Below are 18,867 nucleotides of genomic sequence, written 5' to 3' on the forward strand. Positions count from 1 at the left end.
GACAAAGCAGCAATCATCTTAACACAAACAGGTAAGGCTGTCCAGAGATTAGCAGACAATGTCCGTTCATGAGTGGCGCATGCATCTTGGTTTTTCCCTTTTCAGTTGAAATCAAGGAATGTGGAGAACTGTTTCACAGAGAGTTGTAAGCAATGCTGGAAGTCCTTGGAAGTATTTATTCTGGGCAAGAGAAATGTAGGGAGACTAGATTTTCTCTTGAGTTTGATGTCATAATTTAGGTATTAAAAATAAAATGTTGAGCTTAATAAGTTTGTGAGGTCTGGAAATTTGAGTCACAGAATTCACTAATAAAACCGAGGAAAATAGACCTTTGAAGATAGGAAGTCTTTTTTCCAGCAAGCTAAAGACAGTCATATGCAGTCCTGAAAAATGAGACCATAGGAAACATAGCAGAAGCATGATTTATAAGATAAACTTTATTTGAAACATAAGCTTTATTTGTAGCAAAGGATTTATTTACAAAAAAGCTTTATTTGAAGAAAAGTTTTATGTGACAAAAACTATTTGGAGGCATTCTGGGGACATAGTATATGGACAAAAGAAATCAAAGCCTGTATGTGTCAGAATAGAAGGGGTGAAGAAAGCACACTGCTACATTATCTATAAAGTTGATATTGCATATGATTACAGAGAAAAGAGTTTTCTTATGGGAGATTTACAAATTCAGTTTTAAGGAAATTAATATGCAGGTGTCACAGATCATAGCCTGTGAATAATTGCACCATATCTTATTAAATACAGTCATTGGAATCATCTAAAATCACAGACACGAGATTCAGTTTCCGTTCTCAACACTCTGCCGTAAGATACGAAGCCGTGACATCACCACATCCCAGTCGGCATAAGCTCCCTCCAGATGGCGGGATATCTCAGTTCTTGCTTCATAGCTGCGTCGGCCATGCAGTAAACGCCAGTTGTCAAAAGTAATCACATCTCCTGGATAAAAGATTTTCAGTGTGAACAATTGTTTTTAAATGAGTAGCAGAGTTAGAAAATGTAACACGCAAAATACCACTGCTGCTTGGTTCACATCAAGGAACAGCATGTTTATTGCTTTATATAAAACTGCACACACACTTTTTTCCCCAAATCAGGCCTCTGGAGGTAAACTACTTTATGCCTTATGACATTTAAACTATATCACCTGGTAGGCTCCTGTGGATATTTGAATAATTTTCATTTTAAAAATGGTCTCTGAGTAAAATTTTGTGTTTTTCTTACTGGTGGTTACTTATCTCTCATTTAGAAATCTTTCTTCCCAGTTTAACACGTTCAAATGATTGTAAAGGTAGTGACATCCTTGATTTGGCTTATATGTTCCTAGTATTTTATGTACATTACTTTTAAGTCTGATAAGAATCCTGAAAAGAGTATTATCTCAGCTTTTTATACAACAGAAAACTGAAGCTTCAGGTTTAGGGATTGCCAAAGCTATACTGCTATTAAATGGTAATGTTTGGATTCCAATTTCCTATACTTTTCTTTTTGTTTTTTAATTTCTTAACGAGTTTCCATTTTATCTGTTGCCTCTTTTTAAAATTTTTTTTTATTTAAAAATGTTTTATTTTCATCTATGTGAAAGGGCATGTGGGAGAGGGAGAGACATCTTCCATTCTTCCATCTGATGATTTACTCTCCAAATGCCCATAAGAGCCAGGGCTGGGCCAGGCCTAAGCGAGGAATGCAGAACTCCATCTGGGTCTCCCATGTGGACAGTAGGAGCCCAAGCACTTGAACTACCTTCTGCTGCTTCCCTGAATGCACTAGCAGGAAGCTGGTCTAGAAATGAAATAGCTGGGATGTGAACGGGCGCTCTGATATGGCATGCATGTGTCCCAAGCAGCAGCTTAAGCTGCTGTACCACAATGCCCACCCCTATGTTGCCACTCTTAATAACAAACAGATATGCTCTTGTGGCAGTGGATTTATAGGGATTTATAATATTACCTTATTACGTAAATGTTCAACTAAAAAATAATCCCAAGTGAAACAAATCATCTATTTGGCCAAGTCAACAGCAGAAAAAAATGATTCCTTTTATTATCGATATCCAAATTATCACATTTAAGAGATCTATCATATAACATGGCAACTATAGTTAATAACAATGTACTGTTTGTTGAAAATTTTAAAAAGAATAGATTTTATGTGTGCTTACCACAAAGTCAGTATATGCAGTAATGCATGAATTAGAGTTAGCCATTCCCAATGTATTCCTATTTGAAAACAATTTGTTGTATATAATAAATATGTATAATTTTTATTCATCAATAAGTAAATAAGAAAAAGCCTCATATTTGGTGGCACTTTACTGAGTAGAGATGGTCCAGAAAAAAAACCATAATGCTTGCTGCTTATTTATTTCAAATAAGGGGAATACTTCCAAGTTCCACTTCATTTCACATAGTATGATCTCTGCCAGTAAGCTTAATGAATAAATGTAAGGTCCACAGATGTCACGAACTTTAGAGTGAGAATTGTGGGAATGATTTCCTTCACAAGGATAGGATAAAGAAGCACAAGTCTCAATTTGTATCAATTTTATATGAAGATAGAAAATATAAAACATTCACCTTAATACTGGATGTGAGATTTTATTTGGCCTACACCTTGTCAAGTATTTATTCTTTAGGTAGGAGGCACATAAGTTTAGGGTACTTGAGAACTACCTGGAACTTGAGAAAATGATTATTTTTAGGTTTGGAGAGTCAATAGAGCAGAGGTGAGGCCGGGAGTCTGCTATATAAGCAAGCCGAATATTTGCCAGGATTCTGTTGTGAGTTTTCCATGGTCACATCTGAGAAAAATTGCTCTGTGTGTATTCTAGGTGGCTGAGTTTGAAGAAAATCTATTCTTTCACTTGTTTGAGAAAATGTGTTCACTGACCTGGATTCATCTTGAAGGTAAACTTGAATTCTTTGCTGTTCATGAGGTCAACAAACTCCTTCAGAGCAGCATAAAAAGGCTGAACTCTTTCAACAGGTATATCAAATATTGTGTCTCTGGTTGCGTTATTGAAGTTGATGCGAACCACTTGGCCTTTATCATCTAACCTGATTTTTAAAGAAACAAAGTTAAAATATGAAACATCTACTTACATCTACTCTTACATTTATAAGGGTCAGTTCCTTTGGAATGTATTTCTTAAACATAGTATTAAAGAACCCAAATACATGTACAGAAGATTTCAAGGTTGCCTGTGTTCGGTACAATTACATTCCTTCATTTTTACATTCATTCACTTAGCAAATATTTGTGTTTTGAAATATTATTGCATAAGCAGCAAGAAGATTCAAATTAAGTGTTTCATTTTTTTTAAAAGCTTTTATTTAATGAATGCATTTTTCATAGGTACAATATTAGGAATATAGCGGTTTTTTTTAGCATTTTTTTAACTTTTATTTATCAAGTTTTGTCTAGTGAAACTCATTCATTTTTTGTTTTTGAAAACAAGTTTAACATATTAAAATAGTTTTATGTCACAATTATTTTATATGTTTAATCCATCTGGCTTCGAAACATAGTTTTATTGGAGGTGCAGCATGGGAAGTTCTATCTAAACATTTAAAGTGCATAGTTCTAATTCAGTGTTAATTTTATAGATGGGGAACATAAAACACAGAGAAGAGACTAGCCTGAGTCACATTCTTTCTATCTACATACACTACCAATCTTACTATATAGGCTTCTAGAAGAATGGTACTTTATCTCTTCTCTGTTGTATTCCCAGCACTCAACACACAGCATGGGCATAATAGGCAGTTAATATATATATAGTATATATATATAATATATGCAACTCTGCATGTTTTTTCAGTACATAGGGAGGGGACTAAGGTGTTTTTAGTATCGTAAGAGATCCTAATGTTTGGATATTTATACCATTTCTTAGATACATATTAAGGCCTCGATAATTAAGTTAATGCAGTTTTCAATGTAGGAAAGATAGCATCATTTACTGGATTTGAGCTATCCTGATTATAATTAGCATGACATAGACATTGCCCAGATGCAGAAGTAATATGAGGGGATTTTTTTCTTTTTTTTCTTTTTAGTTTATTGGAAAGATGCACTTCCAGCTAGTCCTCAAGGGACTTCTTTAGTGAGAAATGGGAGACACGGATGGAGATAGATGGGAAACTGGTCAAGGAAAGTTATCAATGATGGTCTGAGGATTACTCCCAGGGACATTCTCCCTTGGGGGCAATTCCAGATGGTAATAATGAGAAATAACAACTGCCTGGGGCCCAGTCCTGGTGGAGCAGGCCAAGCAGATGTGACAGATGTCATGTGTGTCAGGGCTGGTTTGGAGTCCAAGTCACCATTCATTATCAACAAGTCAGGATACAAGACACAGGAAGAAGGATATGATTGTGCTATAGAAATTGTGACTTTCAGGGCCCCTGTGAAATGGTAAATCCTCTGAGCATAATGGCAATTTTTTAAAGATTTTATTTATTTATTTGAGAAGTAGAGTTACAGACATGAGAGGGAGAGACAGAGAGAAAGGTCTTCCTTCCATTCGTTCACTCCCTAGATGGCCGCAATGGCTGGAGCTGCGCCGATTGGAAGGTGCTTCTTCCGGGTCTTCCACGTGGGTGCAGGGGTCCAAGGACTTGGACTATCCTCCACTGCTTTCTCAGGCCATAGCAGAGAGCCTGGATTGGAAGAGGGGCAGCCGGGACTAGAACAGGTGCCCATATGGGATGCTGGTAATGCAGGTGGAGGATTAGCCTACTGTGACACAGTGCTGGCCCTGGCCCCGGCAATTGTTTTTTTTTTGTTTGTTTTTTTTTTTTTGTTTGTTTTTTTTTAAGATTTATTTTAATGATCAGAGTTGGCGAACTCAAAAGGCTTTCATAGCCTTGGCAACTCATGACAAGAGCCTAGGGTGATTACTGATGCCATAAACAAGAGTGTCAATTTGTTAAGTCAACAACAGGAAAAAGAGTCACTGTGCACTTACTCCTCATGTAGGATCTCTGTCCTTAATGTGCTATACATTGTGATTTAATGCTATAACTAGTACTCAAACAGTATTTTTTACTTTGTGTTTCTATATGGGTGCAAACTGTTGAAATCTTTACTTAATATATGCTAAACTGATCTTCTGTTATAAAGAGAATTGAAAATGAATCTTGATGTGAATGGAAGGGGGGAGGGAGAGGGAAAGGGTAGGGTTGCAGGTGGGAGGGAAGTTATGGCGGGGGGGAAGCCATTGCAATCCATAAGCTGTACTTTGGAAATTTATATTCAATAATTAAAAGTTAAAAAAAAGATTTATTTTATATTTACTTTAAAGGTAGAGTTATAGAGAAGAGGAGGAGGAGGAGGAGGAAGAGGAAAAGGAAGAGGAGGATGAAGAGGAGGAGGAGAAGGAGAGAGATTTAAATCCGCTGTTTCACTTCCCAAATGGCCCACAATGGCCAGGGTTGGGCCAGGCCAGGAGCCTGGAGCTTCTTCCAGGTCTCCCATATGGGTATAAAAGAAAGGAATAGGTTTTCAAAATGCTGTTAGAATGTTAAACCATGAATTTGCATATACCGATAAGTTACAAATATGGCTTAATAGGCAATGAGGTAATCTCACCCCAACACCTCTCTCTCACAAACACACATACACACATGAACATTCATAAGTAAAGAATATCCTTGGCCATGTGTTTACTCTCTAAGACAAGATACACATTCATTAGCTAGCATTATGAGCAATGATACAAGAGGAAAAGGAAACAAGTTTTCTCTTGAGATAAGACCAGACATTATTCTGAGAGTTGAAGGATGTTAGAGGAGGTAGGCGGCTGGTACCTTGAAGATCATCCTAAAATGAAAATTTGAACTTTGGAAATCAGGTAATTTTTCATATCACAACAGAATGAAAGGAAAGGGTCTAATACAAGTATATATCCTGAGCCAGAATCAAAATCTATAAAATATAAGAAAAATTGGCTATAAATTTAGCTGTGCATAAGGGAGAAATATTTAAAAAGAAACTAGCACTAGAATTTGGCCTCGTGGTTAAGACACTGCCTAGAATGCTTTCATCCTACATTGGAGAGCTTGGGTTTGAGTCCAGCTCCACTCCTGATTCCAGCTTCCTGCTAACGGGTTCCTTGGGAAGCAAGCAACTGATGGCTCAGGTAGTTGGTTCCTGATGTTCCCCTGTGAGCCTGGATTGAGATACTGGCTTCTGGCTTGGCCTTGCCAACCCTGGCTCTTGCAGATATTTGGGGGTGTAAACCAGTGGATGAGAGATTTTCTTCATTTGTCTCTCCCAGTTTCTGTCTCTTGGATCCTCTATTAAATGAAATAAATAAATAAAATTTAAACACAATAAGCAATATGGTAACTATGAAGCAGCAAAAACAAAACATCATCAATGATGCCAACCAAAGGACCTAATGCAGGGACTGTAGAATCATCTCCTACAGAGTTGCTGCTGTGGACATTTCTCATTAGTTACCATATATGTCTTATTAAGATGTGACGTTCTATAGGGCCTTTTCCATTTGATGTAGAAATGCTACTAAGTTATTTTCTGTTATATCATATAATATAAGGATCTATAGGAAAATTTTATTTCAGAGTTCAGGAGCATCTTGAATCTTGTAATTGATTATGTTCTCTACTTGTTTTGGATTCTAGGTACTCAGAGCTAAAATAGAAATATGTCACTTGTAAATTGTTGGATTTTATGGAAATCATAGGCAGCTAAGATTTTTCTGTATTTTCTAAGTTAAGTAATACATTAGGGGCTTCCATATATTAACAATTGAATTCTTCATCTCTATGTGGCAGGTTTTAGGTTATTTTTCCTATTTGCTGGAAAATAAACTATGTGCCAGCAAGGATAATTTATCCAGTAATAGATCACACAGCTGGTAAGGAAAGGATATGTAGTCTTGTGATTGAACTTGGAACCAACAGGAACGCTTAATCTCATCATTATTATTATAGCCCTGGTTTTGTCATTGGTTTATTTTTTATTGTAGTGCATTGAAACTAATTATGTCAGCAGCTTAAAAGATGTTTTTGTACGAGGCAAGACATAAAAATTTCAAACGAATTCTAAAAATTAACCACAAGTAAAATTAACCTAAACCCTCAGGAGACAGAGGTCCTTGGTTGATGAAAACCCTCTTTGCTTCATTTCTTGTTGTTAAAAATATATTTTAAGTGGGTTGATGTTAGACACTTGATATTCTCTAGGGATGTCCCTGAGACCTTGCAAATGGACAAATTCTGGAACTTTACTACGAAAAAAAGCTCAAAGCCAAGTCATGATTCAGATGTTAGACATGCAGTTAATCTTGCTTAATGGCTAAATTTCTTGCCTCTGTTCACCAGTCTCATAGAATCTGCAGTCACATTGTATTTCAATAAATTTTGATTTGTTATGGTTTTTAAAAAAGATGTACCTACTTATTAGCGAGAGTGAGAGAGGAGAGAGGAGAGAGTGAGAGAGAGAGAGAGAGAGAGAGAGAGAATATATATCTTATAATTAGTTCACTTCCAACTCCACAACAGCCAGGGCTGGGTCAGACCAAAGCCAGGAGCCAGGAATTCCATCTTGGTCTCCCATGTGTGTAGCAGGAACCCAAGTACTTGAGCCATTATTGGCTGCTTCCCAGGCACATTAGCAAGGAATTGGATTGGAAGTAGAATAGCCAGGGATAGAACTGGCGCTGGACTATGGGATGTGTGTGTACCAGGTAGCATCTTAACCCACTGCGACACAATGTCTGCCCCTGTTAGAGATGTTTAAGGTCATGTTGGGAGAGTTTAAACCATCCTGTTATAACCAAGAATTTTGAGTTGTTTCTTTTCTTTCACCTCTCGATGACTGAGCTCTCAGAGAGAGCTTGTCTTTCTCTGACACCCCTCATCCCGTCTTTCAAGAAAATCATCTCTTTGTAACTGCAAAGTATATCCCAAAGCTTCTCATTTTTCACACTACAGCTTAAGCCACTCAGACTTCTTCTATATGCAAGTCTATATCATGTCTAGCTTGGACTCTGACAGTAGCTTTTTAACTGGTCTTCCTGCTTCTGCCCTTGCTCTTTTTTCTTTTTCATTTGAAAGAGAGAAGGTGAAATGTTTCACTCTTCAAATCCCCCACTTCTGAAATGCCTGCAGCAGTTGGGCCTAGGCTAGGCAGCAATGCAGTCCAAATCTCCCATGTGGTTAGCAGGGACACAGCTACTTGAGCCATCCCCTTGCCTCCCAGGGTGCACATTCACAGGAAGCTGGAATCAGGAGCAGAGCCAGGACCAGAACGCAGCTACTCCAATATGGACTGTGGGAATAGCAAGCGGCAGGCATCCCAACTGCAATGCCAAATTCCCCCTCCCCTGTCCTTACTCTTTTATGCTATATTCAACACAGCAGCCATCCTTTTAAAATGTCACTAAATAAATATGTTCTCTCCTCTATTCAAAATCTTGCAAATGCTCTCCCCTTCTCTTAGAATAACAATGTTTTTATAGTTACTACCAAGACGCTGTATGAAATAGCCCCCATCTTGTGGTGGAATGAGAAGACCATGCCAAGGTGGCCACTGGCAAGCAAGTGTCAGTTACTCAGGAATGGCTTTGAAACCCACCTGGCAACGAAGCCTGCCTGGCAACAGGCTGTGATTGGTTGGGGCATAGACCGCCCCTTGGCCAGATTGGCTGGTCTTGACTATATAAGATGTGGTTCCAACTGTAATAAATGAGTCTGCGGGCTGCTCGCCTCAAGCCTGCTTTCACCCGACTCCTGGGGTCTGTGTGGTGACTCCCCGCCTCTTGCCCCCACCACGCCGCTCCTCTCAGAAACCAATCCACTGCAACATTGTTGAGAAATCAAAGGCAACACCATCTGACCTCCTTTTTCTAATAGTGTTCCCTAGCCACATCAACCTCCTAGATTTTCTTGAACACCCTCCCTTAGAGTTGTTGTTAGGGCTTATTAGGGTGTCTGCTCTAATGGTTTTCAGAAAATCCTCCTCTTCTGGGCAGATGTCTTTCCTTCTTTAGATCTTTGTTCAAATTTTACTCAGTAAAGCTTTCCCTCACTATTATTTAATGAGGCAAGTTACAGCCTTGCTGAGACTTTGGTCCAACAGGTCTCCCTTATTCTGTCCTACTTTTTTTTTTTTTTCTCTTGAGCTCCTAATATTTTTAACACTCATTATGATCTGCTTAATTGTTTTAAAAATCTTAATTCTCTAACCTGTTGGAATGTGAGCTACATGAGGGTATGGATCTTTGCTTTGTTCACTGTTGTATACTTACACCAAGAAGAGTGTCTGAGCTCTTGTATAAATAAATGAAGTCTTTCTTAGTATATAAAGTAGTTGGATTAGTGTACTGCAGATTTGATTTTCTAGTAAATGAATTTATTTATATTCTATTTGGCTATTTCTCCTAAAGGAAGAATATTAATATTAAAATTAGAAACATACCACTGCTGCAAATTAACTGAGGTCTAATGAAATTAACTATGTCCTAGAAAGACACTGTAAGATGATTATTACATAAAAGAATTAACCTGTGTACTTTGTAGGCATATGGCAAAATCATTCTGAAGTAATGTCAAAAGAAAAAAATATAAATCAGTCTATCAGGGAATGTATGATTTTTTGACTTAGCACCTCTTTGGGGAAGAATCTCTGCTTTATTCTTAGTCCATGTGGTCAGACATAGCTGATTTTACTGCAGAGATGAACATAGGATCCAGAAAAGCCCAATTAAGATTCTCCAACCACCCAGCCATGGTGATTACTTCAAGGCTAGACTGGACATAAGCTGGGCCATGAGTCATTTGGCTATGGTATAGTCAGTGAGAAACACAATAGATCCTTTGTGCTGTGATTATTATCTCTAAGGAAAAAAAAAACTTGGAGCTTCTCATAATCATCTTTGAAAATGAATTCAACACAAAAGACAATAAGGCTAAGAATTAAAAAAAGAGGCCAACTCCAGATGGTATTGTTTAACTCCTGGATCACCTATTTAGAGTTATCATTATTATTATTTTTGTTCCCGTTTGAATTATGAATAGTGCAATCACATTGTTTACAACTATATGGAACTTGTATTTTAAAAATTAAATCTTTGTTCCTTTTGCTCTAATATTAAGAACAGATTTCATGTAATTTGAGAAAGAATTTTTGGTAAGAAGTTTATTTTTTCTCTTTTATTCTAAAATTGGATTAAATAGCTAATGAAAAGTAAATCTCTAGAGTTCATCACAGCTTCCTGCTGTTTAAGTTACTGCAAATTTTGCTGTCAGTTTTATTGCTATGGGAAAATTGTAAAATATTACTTACTCTATAATTTTGTGTTTGGATTGTACAGAGAAATCACAATAATCCACTCCAATGTCTGTGAAGTCCACAAAGGTAGAGGACAGAATTTGGAATGCCCGTGGGTTTTTTTCCTTGAGCTTTCGGCATACATTAAACCCATCTACTATTTCAGAATCACCTCCTGTGACTGTTTGCTTTATGCAGTGCAGAAGCTGAACCTGTAAAAAAGGAAATAAACATGTTTAAAAATAACACACACTCACTTTTTCTGATATTGTGTTAAGAAAAGATTCAGAAACACATGAGTGGATAAACAAACCGTTTTCACCTGTGCCTTTTGGGTTAGCAGAGAAAAGGATTGGAAAGGAAAAAGCTACTTATGATAACTGCTACATAGTTTAAACGTGGTATAACTGAAGATACAGGCACAGGCATGAAAATGGTCACTAGTAAATAAAGGGCCCAGGTCATAGGATTTGCAAGGAATGTGCACTTTTTGTGGAGTAGGCAGGAAAGCTTTCTATAGGAGATGGAGTTTAAACTGGGCAAAGGTGGTAAATAAGATTTGGGATACACAGAGTGATAATGGGTGTTCACAATTTCACTGTTACCTAGGTAACAGTTTGGAGCAGAGGGTCATGAGTGGGAAGAGTAGATAGGGCTGGAACAGCATTTGGGGCCTCATCATAGAGAGTCTTGGTTGTCAGATAAAGGACTTTTGTACTTTCTATTGTGTGTAGAGGGGAATCATTGAAAGCTTTTGAATGTGGAAATAATGTCATTAGGACGGCATCAAAGAGTATTAGACCAGTGCTGGCAGGCATTTGGTGTGGTGGTGAGACAATGATTGGGATACTTGTATACCATATTGGAGTGCCTGTGATTTAGTCTCAGCTCTGCTTCTAATTCTAGTTTCCTGCTATTGTGCACCCTGGTAGGCAGGAGGTAACGGCTAAAGCAAGAAGGTATTTGGGCCTCTGTAAAACATTTGGGAGACCCAGATGGAATTCTAGGCTCCTGGCCTGTACCTGGCTCTGTCCATGGCCTTTATGGGCGTTTGGGGGATGAACCACTGGACAGAAATTCTCTCTCTCTGCCTTTAAAATAAATAAAAATAAATAAGTACAAATAAATTTCACAAAGAATATTAGTTCAAAGATATTCTATAGGATGAAAATTTTTTTTTGAGGGAGAACTGGTCACTTGAGCTACTGGAGTCTAATGTGATCGTTCAGGTACAAAGCTAAGAAGGGAATGAGGTAGGGTTGGACTGTGAGTATGGATAAATCCAAGAAATATTGGAAGTGAGAAATAAAAATCATAGTAAATATTAGTAATTTTTATAAGACTTAGGGAAAAATTTAAAAAATTGTTACATTTTCAAAAGTATAACATTGTAAATTTTCATTGGTTTTGTCATTCTTTTTGTAAAGTCAGCATGGAGTGGTTCACCTCTGTTGGCATAATCACACCCTCACCTTCTCTCTTCCAAGGTAATCAATGCCTGGGTGTTGGCCCACAGTGTGTGCAGTACTCATCTGTGCCACCTTATGAACTGCACAACAGATCTGTGCAGTCCTCAGTTTGAGATGATTCTGTTGCAATGACCCACCCCAGGCAATCAGGGAGCTCTGAGTGTGTGGAGCCGCTCACATTGATTGCCCAGAGACCATGCTACACTCTGTGCCCTTTTGTGCAATCATAGAGTTCCCGTAGTCTCAGCACACAAGGCTCCCACTGTCATGGTGTGCAGAGGACCTTCTCTGCCCTCCCCCCCCCCCATCCTGTCCTGTCCACAGAGGTAGAGGAATGTGCAGAGCTACTTGCCTGTGGGTGCTCAACCTAGGCAATTTGAACTCCAGAGCCTGTGATATGTTGAGATGCTAAGGGTACCTCAAGTCACTTGGGTTCCCAGATCCCTGTCAATCCTCTCAGCCAGCCTCCAAATGAATGGTGAAGGCAGATTTTTCCCTATCGTAAATCCCTGGATCACACATGGGCACAAGAACCACCGTCACAGCCCCTTATTTCACAGTGATGCTTTCTCCCTGCCGGTTGCATGCACCCAAGTTGCTGCTGCAGCGACATCTCCTCTTGGCCAGTTGCTAGGAGCATGCACAAAGGCTGCTGCAGCTGCTGTGTTTGTTCACAATGGTGCTCACCCTCTCAGCTGGTTGCTGGTGTCATTTTGGGGTGGGGGCATGGAGAGAGAGAAACTTGTCTCTTTTTTTCACTTAGGTTAGCAGATACCCTGTCTCCCACAGGGCTCCAGGTCAAACTCACGCCAGGCTGTCATCTGGCTATATCGCCAGTGGCAGGGGCAGCTGCAGTCTGATCTCATCTCACTCTCCAAGGTTGGTCCTCTCTCAGGCTGTCGGCTGCTGGGGTCCTGTGTTTTGTCCATGCTTGTGTTCTAAATCTGCACCCTCCACCTAAATCCATAGTGTCTCTATTCCTTCTGTAGAATTACCACTGCAGTTTTCTTTCTCTCTCTCTCTCTCTTTTTTTAAGATTTTATTTATTTATTTGAGAGGTAGAGTTACAGACAGTGAGAGGCAGAGACAGAGAGAAAGGTCTTCAGTCTGTTGGTTCACTCCCCCCCGCAAATGGCTACAACAGCCGGAGCTGTGCCGATCCGAAGCCAGGAACCAGGAGCTTCTTCTCAGTCTCCCATGTGGGTTCAGGGGCCCAAGGACTTGGACCATCTTTCACTGCTTTCCCAGGCCACAGCAGAGAGCTGGATCGGAAGTGGAGCAGCTGGGACTAGAACCAGTGCCCATATGGGATGCTGGCACTGCAGGCAGAGGATTAACCCACTACGCCAAGGCACTGGCCTCACAGTTTTCTCTTTAACTTTCCCGAGACTGCACTATGGCCACTCCTTTTTCTTTCTGTCTTCTCCTAGCCTACAGCAGTACACCACCTTCCTATTCTACCATCTTGGAAAAATCTTCAAATATTTAAGTTTCTACTCTCATCCCTCAAGCTTTATTCAACTCAATTTCCTTAACCTATTTTTAGCTGATTATTCTGGCTTTTAAATCAAGGATTTCAGAAAAATTTGTCATCATGTAGTTCAAAGAAATCATGTGATAGTTTACAATCAACAAAATAACTTACACCATGTGAAATCAATAATAGATCAATTTAGCTAATATTGGCCAAAACAATTGGAAAAAATGACAGCACAAAGAAAACATCTTCGGTTAAGATGATGAGAAGTAAATGGATGGGTTTTGATTTTCATCCATTTCTCCTCCATTAATCTGAGAATTGGTCAAGTTTTATTTAACACTGATGACACAAATTTCTATGTGATTATTTAGTATAATTTACCTCTAAAAATAGGGACAAAATATCTTTTAAAAGGTAGTTTCCCAACTATTTATATTTTGGTTACTATTAAAATGATGATTTTATAAAAGTGTATCTGATTCAGTAAAATGGTAATTTTATAAAAAGGATGAGGGACCACTCAGAAATTATCCCAAGGATTTGTGATTCCAGACAGAGTATCTGCCTCCTTGACAAGGGATCTGACAGATAAGATGGTAAATGGTTTCCAAAAATAGCCAGGGTTATTCTGTTGCTTCAGTTTACACCCCTTTAATGCATTTCTGCCACTCTTACCATGAGGTTTTCACGTCCTCATCTCTTCAGTCTAAGCTAGCCTTAAGACATGGGTAGACCAGAAAAAAAAATTGCAGAAGTGACCTTGTGTTGATTACTACCCTAAACCTGGACTTTGCGTGTGTGGGCTTGCTCTCTGGAAACTGCTAGCTGTCCTCTGAATAAACTGGGCTAGCCTGCTGGAAGACAACAGACCAAGCAGAACAGACATAAGCCTTATTAGCTGAAGTCAGCCTGTCCCTAGCCAGCTCAGCAGCTGAGTGCAGGTACATGTCCTCAGACCAGAAGAAATGCCAAGCTGAATGTAGCCTAAATTGTAGAAATTGGCCATTGTTTTAGGTCATTAAATTATGGAGTGCATTTTTACGCAGTAGTAGCTAACTGATATGAATGATGGCCATGTGACTTTGTCGAAAAACCCTATTTTTGTATTCCCTAATTTCATTTTCTATTTTAACTCTCTTGGGAGAGGTATTTGGGCAGAAAGACCTCACAGTGTACTGCTCTCTTAAAATTTGTCTAGGCAATAGAGAGTGCCATCAGGAATTTCCAGGATAAAACAAATACTTTTCTGAAAGATACATGAAAAAATTCTATCCCTTAGGAATGTGATGATACTCAGGATTTAGTCACAGAATTTGTGAGTTTGGAATTGTGTTTAGAGAAAGGAGATTGATGTAAGATATTATCTGGCTAAACATACACTCTTCTGAACTCAAAACACAGGAGGATAATTGTCCTTGGCCTGACTTGTGTAAAATATGTTGAAGCTCACCTTACCCCAGGTGGATGATGGAGGGCTGGATAATCAGTGTGAAAGCTTAGCTTCCCAGTTGTGTAAGCCACATTGTTTGCATCGATTTTGTCTTGTACTTGCCAAGTATGTCTGTAAAATACAAGCAACACATGTTTAAAAAGGTTGTCATTAAACCAAAGGAAATGTGTTAGAATGAGTTCGATATATGAGGGGAAATGGAAACTTTTCATTTTATGAAGTAATTAACATAATGAGTAGGAGCCAGAAAGAGAGCATGACTTTTCTTTGTTGAAAGTGATGATTGTAGAATTAGCATCTCCTCATTTCTCTTTTCCTGAAAGTACTCACACATTTGCACATTAGTCTTTCCTACAATATTTTATAAAAAACGGTGCATGGGATTGTAGGTTCTCTTTTTAAATAACAATACATTTAAACATGGTGTATTAAGGTAAAATTCAAATAACATAAGATGAACCATTTCAAAGTGAGCAATTCAGTGGCATTTAGTATATTCACAATGGTGGCAATCATTGGCTTTGTACATCTTGTTTGAAAACATTTCCATCACTCCAAACTAAAACCTCACATCCAGTAAGCTGTTTCTTTCCACTTTTCCCTTCCCCAAGCCTTGGAAAGTACTGATTTACTTTCTGTCTCTATGGATTTATCTTTTTTGGATTTTAATATAAACAGAATTATACAGTATATAACTTCTGTGTCAGGCTTCCTTCACTTAGCATAATATTTTTAAGATTCATCTATATTGTGGCATGTATATCATTTATTTTATGGTTGAATGATTTTCTATTGCATGAATAAATCGCAATTTGTTTAGCCTTTTATCCATTGATGGGCATTTTGGCTTTTTTACTCTTTGGTTATTGTAAAAAGTGATGCTATGAACATATTGGTTAATGTTTGTATTTGAGTAACTGTTTTCAATTTTTGAATATATAAATATGAATAGAATTATAGCATCATATCAAAATTCAATGTTTAACTTTTTTTAAAAAGATTACTTATTTGAAAGGCAACAACTGGGGCTGGGGCTGGGCCAGGTCAAAGCCAGGAGCCAGGAGCTTCTTATGGGTCTCCCGACATGGGTGTGAGGGCCCAAGGACTTGGGCCATCTTCCACTGCTTTTCCAGGTCCATTAGCAGGGAGTTGGATTGGAAATGGAGTAACTGGGACATGAACTGGTGCCCATATGGGATGCCAGCACTGCAGACTGTGGCTTAAACCACCATGCCACAGTGCCAGCCCCTCTATGTTTAACTTTTTGAGGAACTGACAAATTGTTTTCTGTAGCAACTATGACATTGTACATTTCTACCTGAAGTCTGTAAGGATTCTAATTTCTCCACATCCTTACCTACACTTGTCATTTTCTATTTTTTTAAAATTATAGCTAACCCACTGGGTATGCAGTGGTATTATTGTGTTTTGATTTATATTTTCCCTACTGACTAATTATATGAGTATCTTTTCATGTGATCATTGGCCAATGTGTATCCCCCTTAGAGAATTGTCAATTTAAGCCTTTTATCCATTTTTAAGTTGAGTTGTCTTTATGGTTGACTTGTAAGAGTTTTTTCATATATCCTAGATACTAGACCCTTATTAGATATATGATTTCCAAATATTTTCACACCATCTGTAGTGTCTTCATTTATTTTTTTACAGGCAGAGTGGACAGTGAGAGAGAGAGAGAGAGAGAGACAGAGAGAAAGGTCTTCCTTTTCTGTTGGTTCACCCTCCAGTGGCTATTGAGGCCAGCGCACCGCGCTGATCTGAAGCCAGGAGCCAGGTGCTTCTCCTGGTCTCCCATGCGGGTTCAGGGCCCAAGGACTTGGGCCATCCTCCACTGCACTCCTGGGCCAGAGCAGAGAGCTGGACTGGAAGAGGGACAAATGGGACAGAATCTGGCACCCCGACTGGGACTAGAACCCGGGGTGCCGGCGCCGCAGGCGGAGGATTAGCCTAGTGAGCCGTGGCGCTGGCCTCATTTTCTTTCTATTGTTCTTTGATGCCCAAGTGTTTTAATTTTGGTGAAGCCCAATATACATTTTTTTCTTTTGTTGTTTATGCTTTTGGTGTTATATCTAAGAATCCTTTGCCTAATCCACAGTCATGAAGATTTGCTCTGTGTTTTCCTTCTGTGACTTCTTTGGTTTTAGCTGCTATATTTAGCCTATCTGAACTTCTGTATAAGCTATGACGTAGTGGCATCCAATTTTGTTCTTTCACATGTGGATATTCAGTTGTTCTAGTATTATTTATTTAAGAAACTGCTCTTTATTGAATGATATTGGCATCCTTATTGAAAATCAGATGGCCACAGATAGCTCAATTTCTGGCTTCTCAATTGTATTGCATTGGTATGAAGATCTATCCTATTGCCAGCCCTACAGTTTTAATTATCATGGATTGGTAGTAAATTTCAAAATCAGGAAGCGTGAGTTCTTCAATTTTATTCTTTACTTAAAATATTGTTTTGTCTATTTGAAGCCCCTCACAATTTTAAATCATATTGAAGACTGACTTTTCCATTTCTAAAAAAAAGTCATTGCAATTTTTATAGGATTACAAATAGGATTACATTGAATCTGTAGAGTGCTTTAGATAGCATTGATATCTCAATAATGTGAGTATAATGTCTTCTAATCTCTGGACATATTGTCTCTTCTATTTATTTAGATCTTCTTTAATTTTTTCAGCAATGTTTTTAGTCTTCATTGTATACATCTGTTGCCTTCTTTGTTAAATTTATTCCCAGATATTTTATTCTTGGGATGTTATTGTACATTAATTATTATAATTTCCTTTTCAGATTTCTCATTGCTGATGTACAACTGATTTGATTTTTGTATGTTTATCTTGTACCCTACAAATTCACTGAATTCTTTTATTATCTCTATCAAATATTTAGATGCAGATTCTATAGGATTTCCTATAGAAAAGGCCATATCCTCTGTGAGGAAAGATACATTTACCTCTTCCTTTCTCGTTTGGATGACATTTTTATTTATTGCCTGATTGCTCTAGCTGGAGTTTATAGTACAATATTGAATAGCAGTGGTAAAGCTAGCATCCTTGTCTTGTTCCTGCTCTTAGGGAAAAACGATACATTTTAAAATATACTCTTAGAATTATTATTCAGATCAGGAAATAAAGCTTCAAACTTCTGCCTGTGTCCCTTTCCAGTCATAACTGCTTCTTTCTTGTTCAAAGCTACCATTTCCTTATATTTCTTTATCCTGCATTTACTTACCTCTTAGACGCTGTGTTTATTCTTACTCACTAAAAATAATTGCTATGACTTTTACTGCTCTTAATCTACAAGCTGTCCCTCCACTCTGGTTTTGTCTTCCCCATTTATTGTTTGAAAAACTTGGAGAAGTTGACCTACAGAGTGTACTCATGGTGCCATTCAACATGTTCTCCTGTCCGCTGGGCTTCTGGAAACTTCACAGCTAAATGCAGAGATTATACTCTCTTTGGCAAAACCAAAACCGATGTGTGTTCTTTCATTGCTAGACCCATAATTCCTAATGTCTTTCTGTTTGCGTTGTTTGTAAATTGTCATGCTCAGTGGCTGGACCTACTGAATTCTTCAGTTACAAGTAGTGAAATATAAAACTGACAATTTCTTTTTTATTGATTGACTGGAATATATATATTTTTCTCTACAATATTTTATAATTTTCCCACTTTCTTTAATCTATTAAAGATTGGACTTCCAACTTGTTTTTCTCATCTTTGATTTCATTGAGAAGGCTTTCAGAATTTCACTATTCAGTGTGATAGTATATCATGCTTGCTTCTTTCCTTCCTTCCTTTATTTCTTTTCCTTCCTTCTCTCCCTTCTTCCTTTTAAAATTTATTTTATTTATTTATTTGAAAGTCAGAATGACAGAGAGAGAGGAAAAGACAGATAGAAAAAGAGATCGTCCATCTCCTGGTTCACTGCCCAAATGGCTGCAATGGCTGGGGCTGGAGCTGGGCCAAGCTGAAGCCAGTGGGAAGTGTCACTATCATCTAAATCTGTACATATGTAATACATTACATTTCTTCACCTTATATAAATAAAAGTTATTTTTTAAAAAGACAACTCAACATGAATCTCCCATGTGGGTGGCAGGGTCCCCAGTACTTGGGCCATCTTC

The 18,867-nt window shown here is 38.2% G+C and overlaps 1 protein-coding gene across 4 annotated transcripts in view; it reads right to left on the bottom strand.

Moving 5' to 3' along the window:
• Window positions 1-417: 417 nt before the first annotated feature.
• Window positions 418-18,867, bottom strand: part of BBOX1 (gamma-butyrobetaine hydroxylase 1) — an 81,466-nt gene continuing 63,016 nt past the window's right edge. For 2 of the 4 annotated variants that reach the window (XM_089310366.1, XM_089310376.1), the window contains exons 5-8: window positions 14,722-14,827; window positions 10,333-10,529; window positions 2,908-3,074; window positions 418-957 (exon numbers count right to left, since the gene is read on the bottom strand). In XM_089310366.1, the coding sequence (XP_089166492.1) occupies window positions 797-957; window positions 2,908-3,074; window positions 10,333-10,529; window positions 14,722-14,827 (631 nt within the window). In that variant the 3' untranslated portion in view covers window positions 418-796. Of the gene's footprint in view, window positions 958-2,907; window positions 3,075-10,332; window positions 10,530-14,716; window positions 14,828-18,867 lie in introns of all 4 variants that reach the window. The other 2 variants (XR_016218157.1, XM_089310380.1) reach the window with 2 other exon arrangements.

This window comes from Oryctolagus cuniculus, chromosome 1 (assembly GCF_051225735.1).
Source record: "Oryctolagus cuniculus isolate XC-2025 breed Fujian yellow rabbit chromosome 1, ASM5122573v1, whole genome shotgun sequence".
Lineage (NCBI taxonomy): Eukaryota > Metazoa > Chordata > Mammalia > Lagomorpha > Leporidae > Oryctolagus > Oryctolagus cuniculus.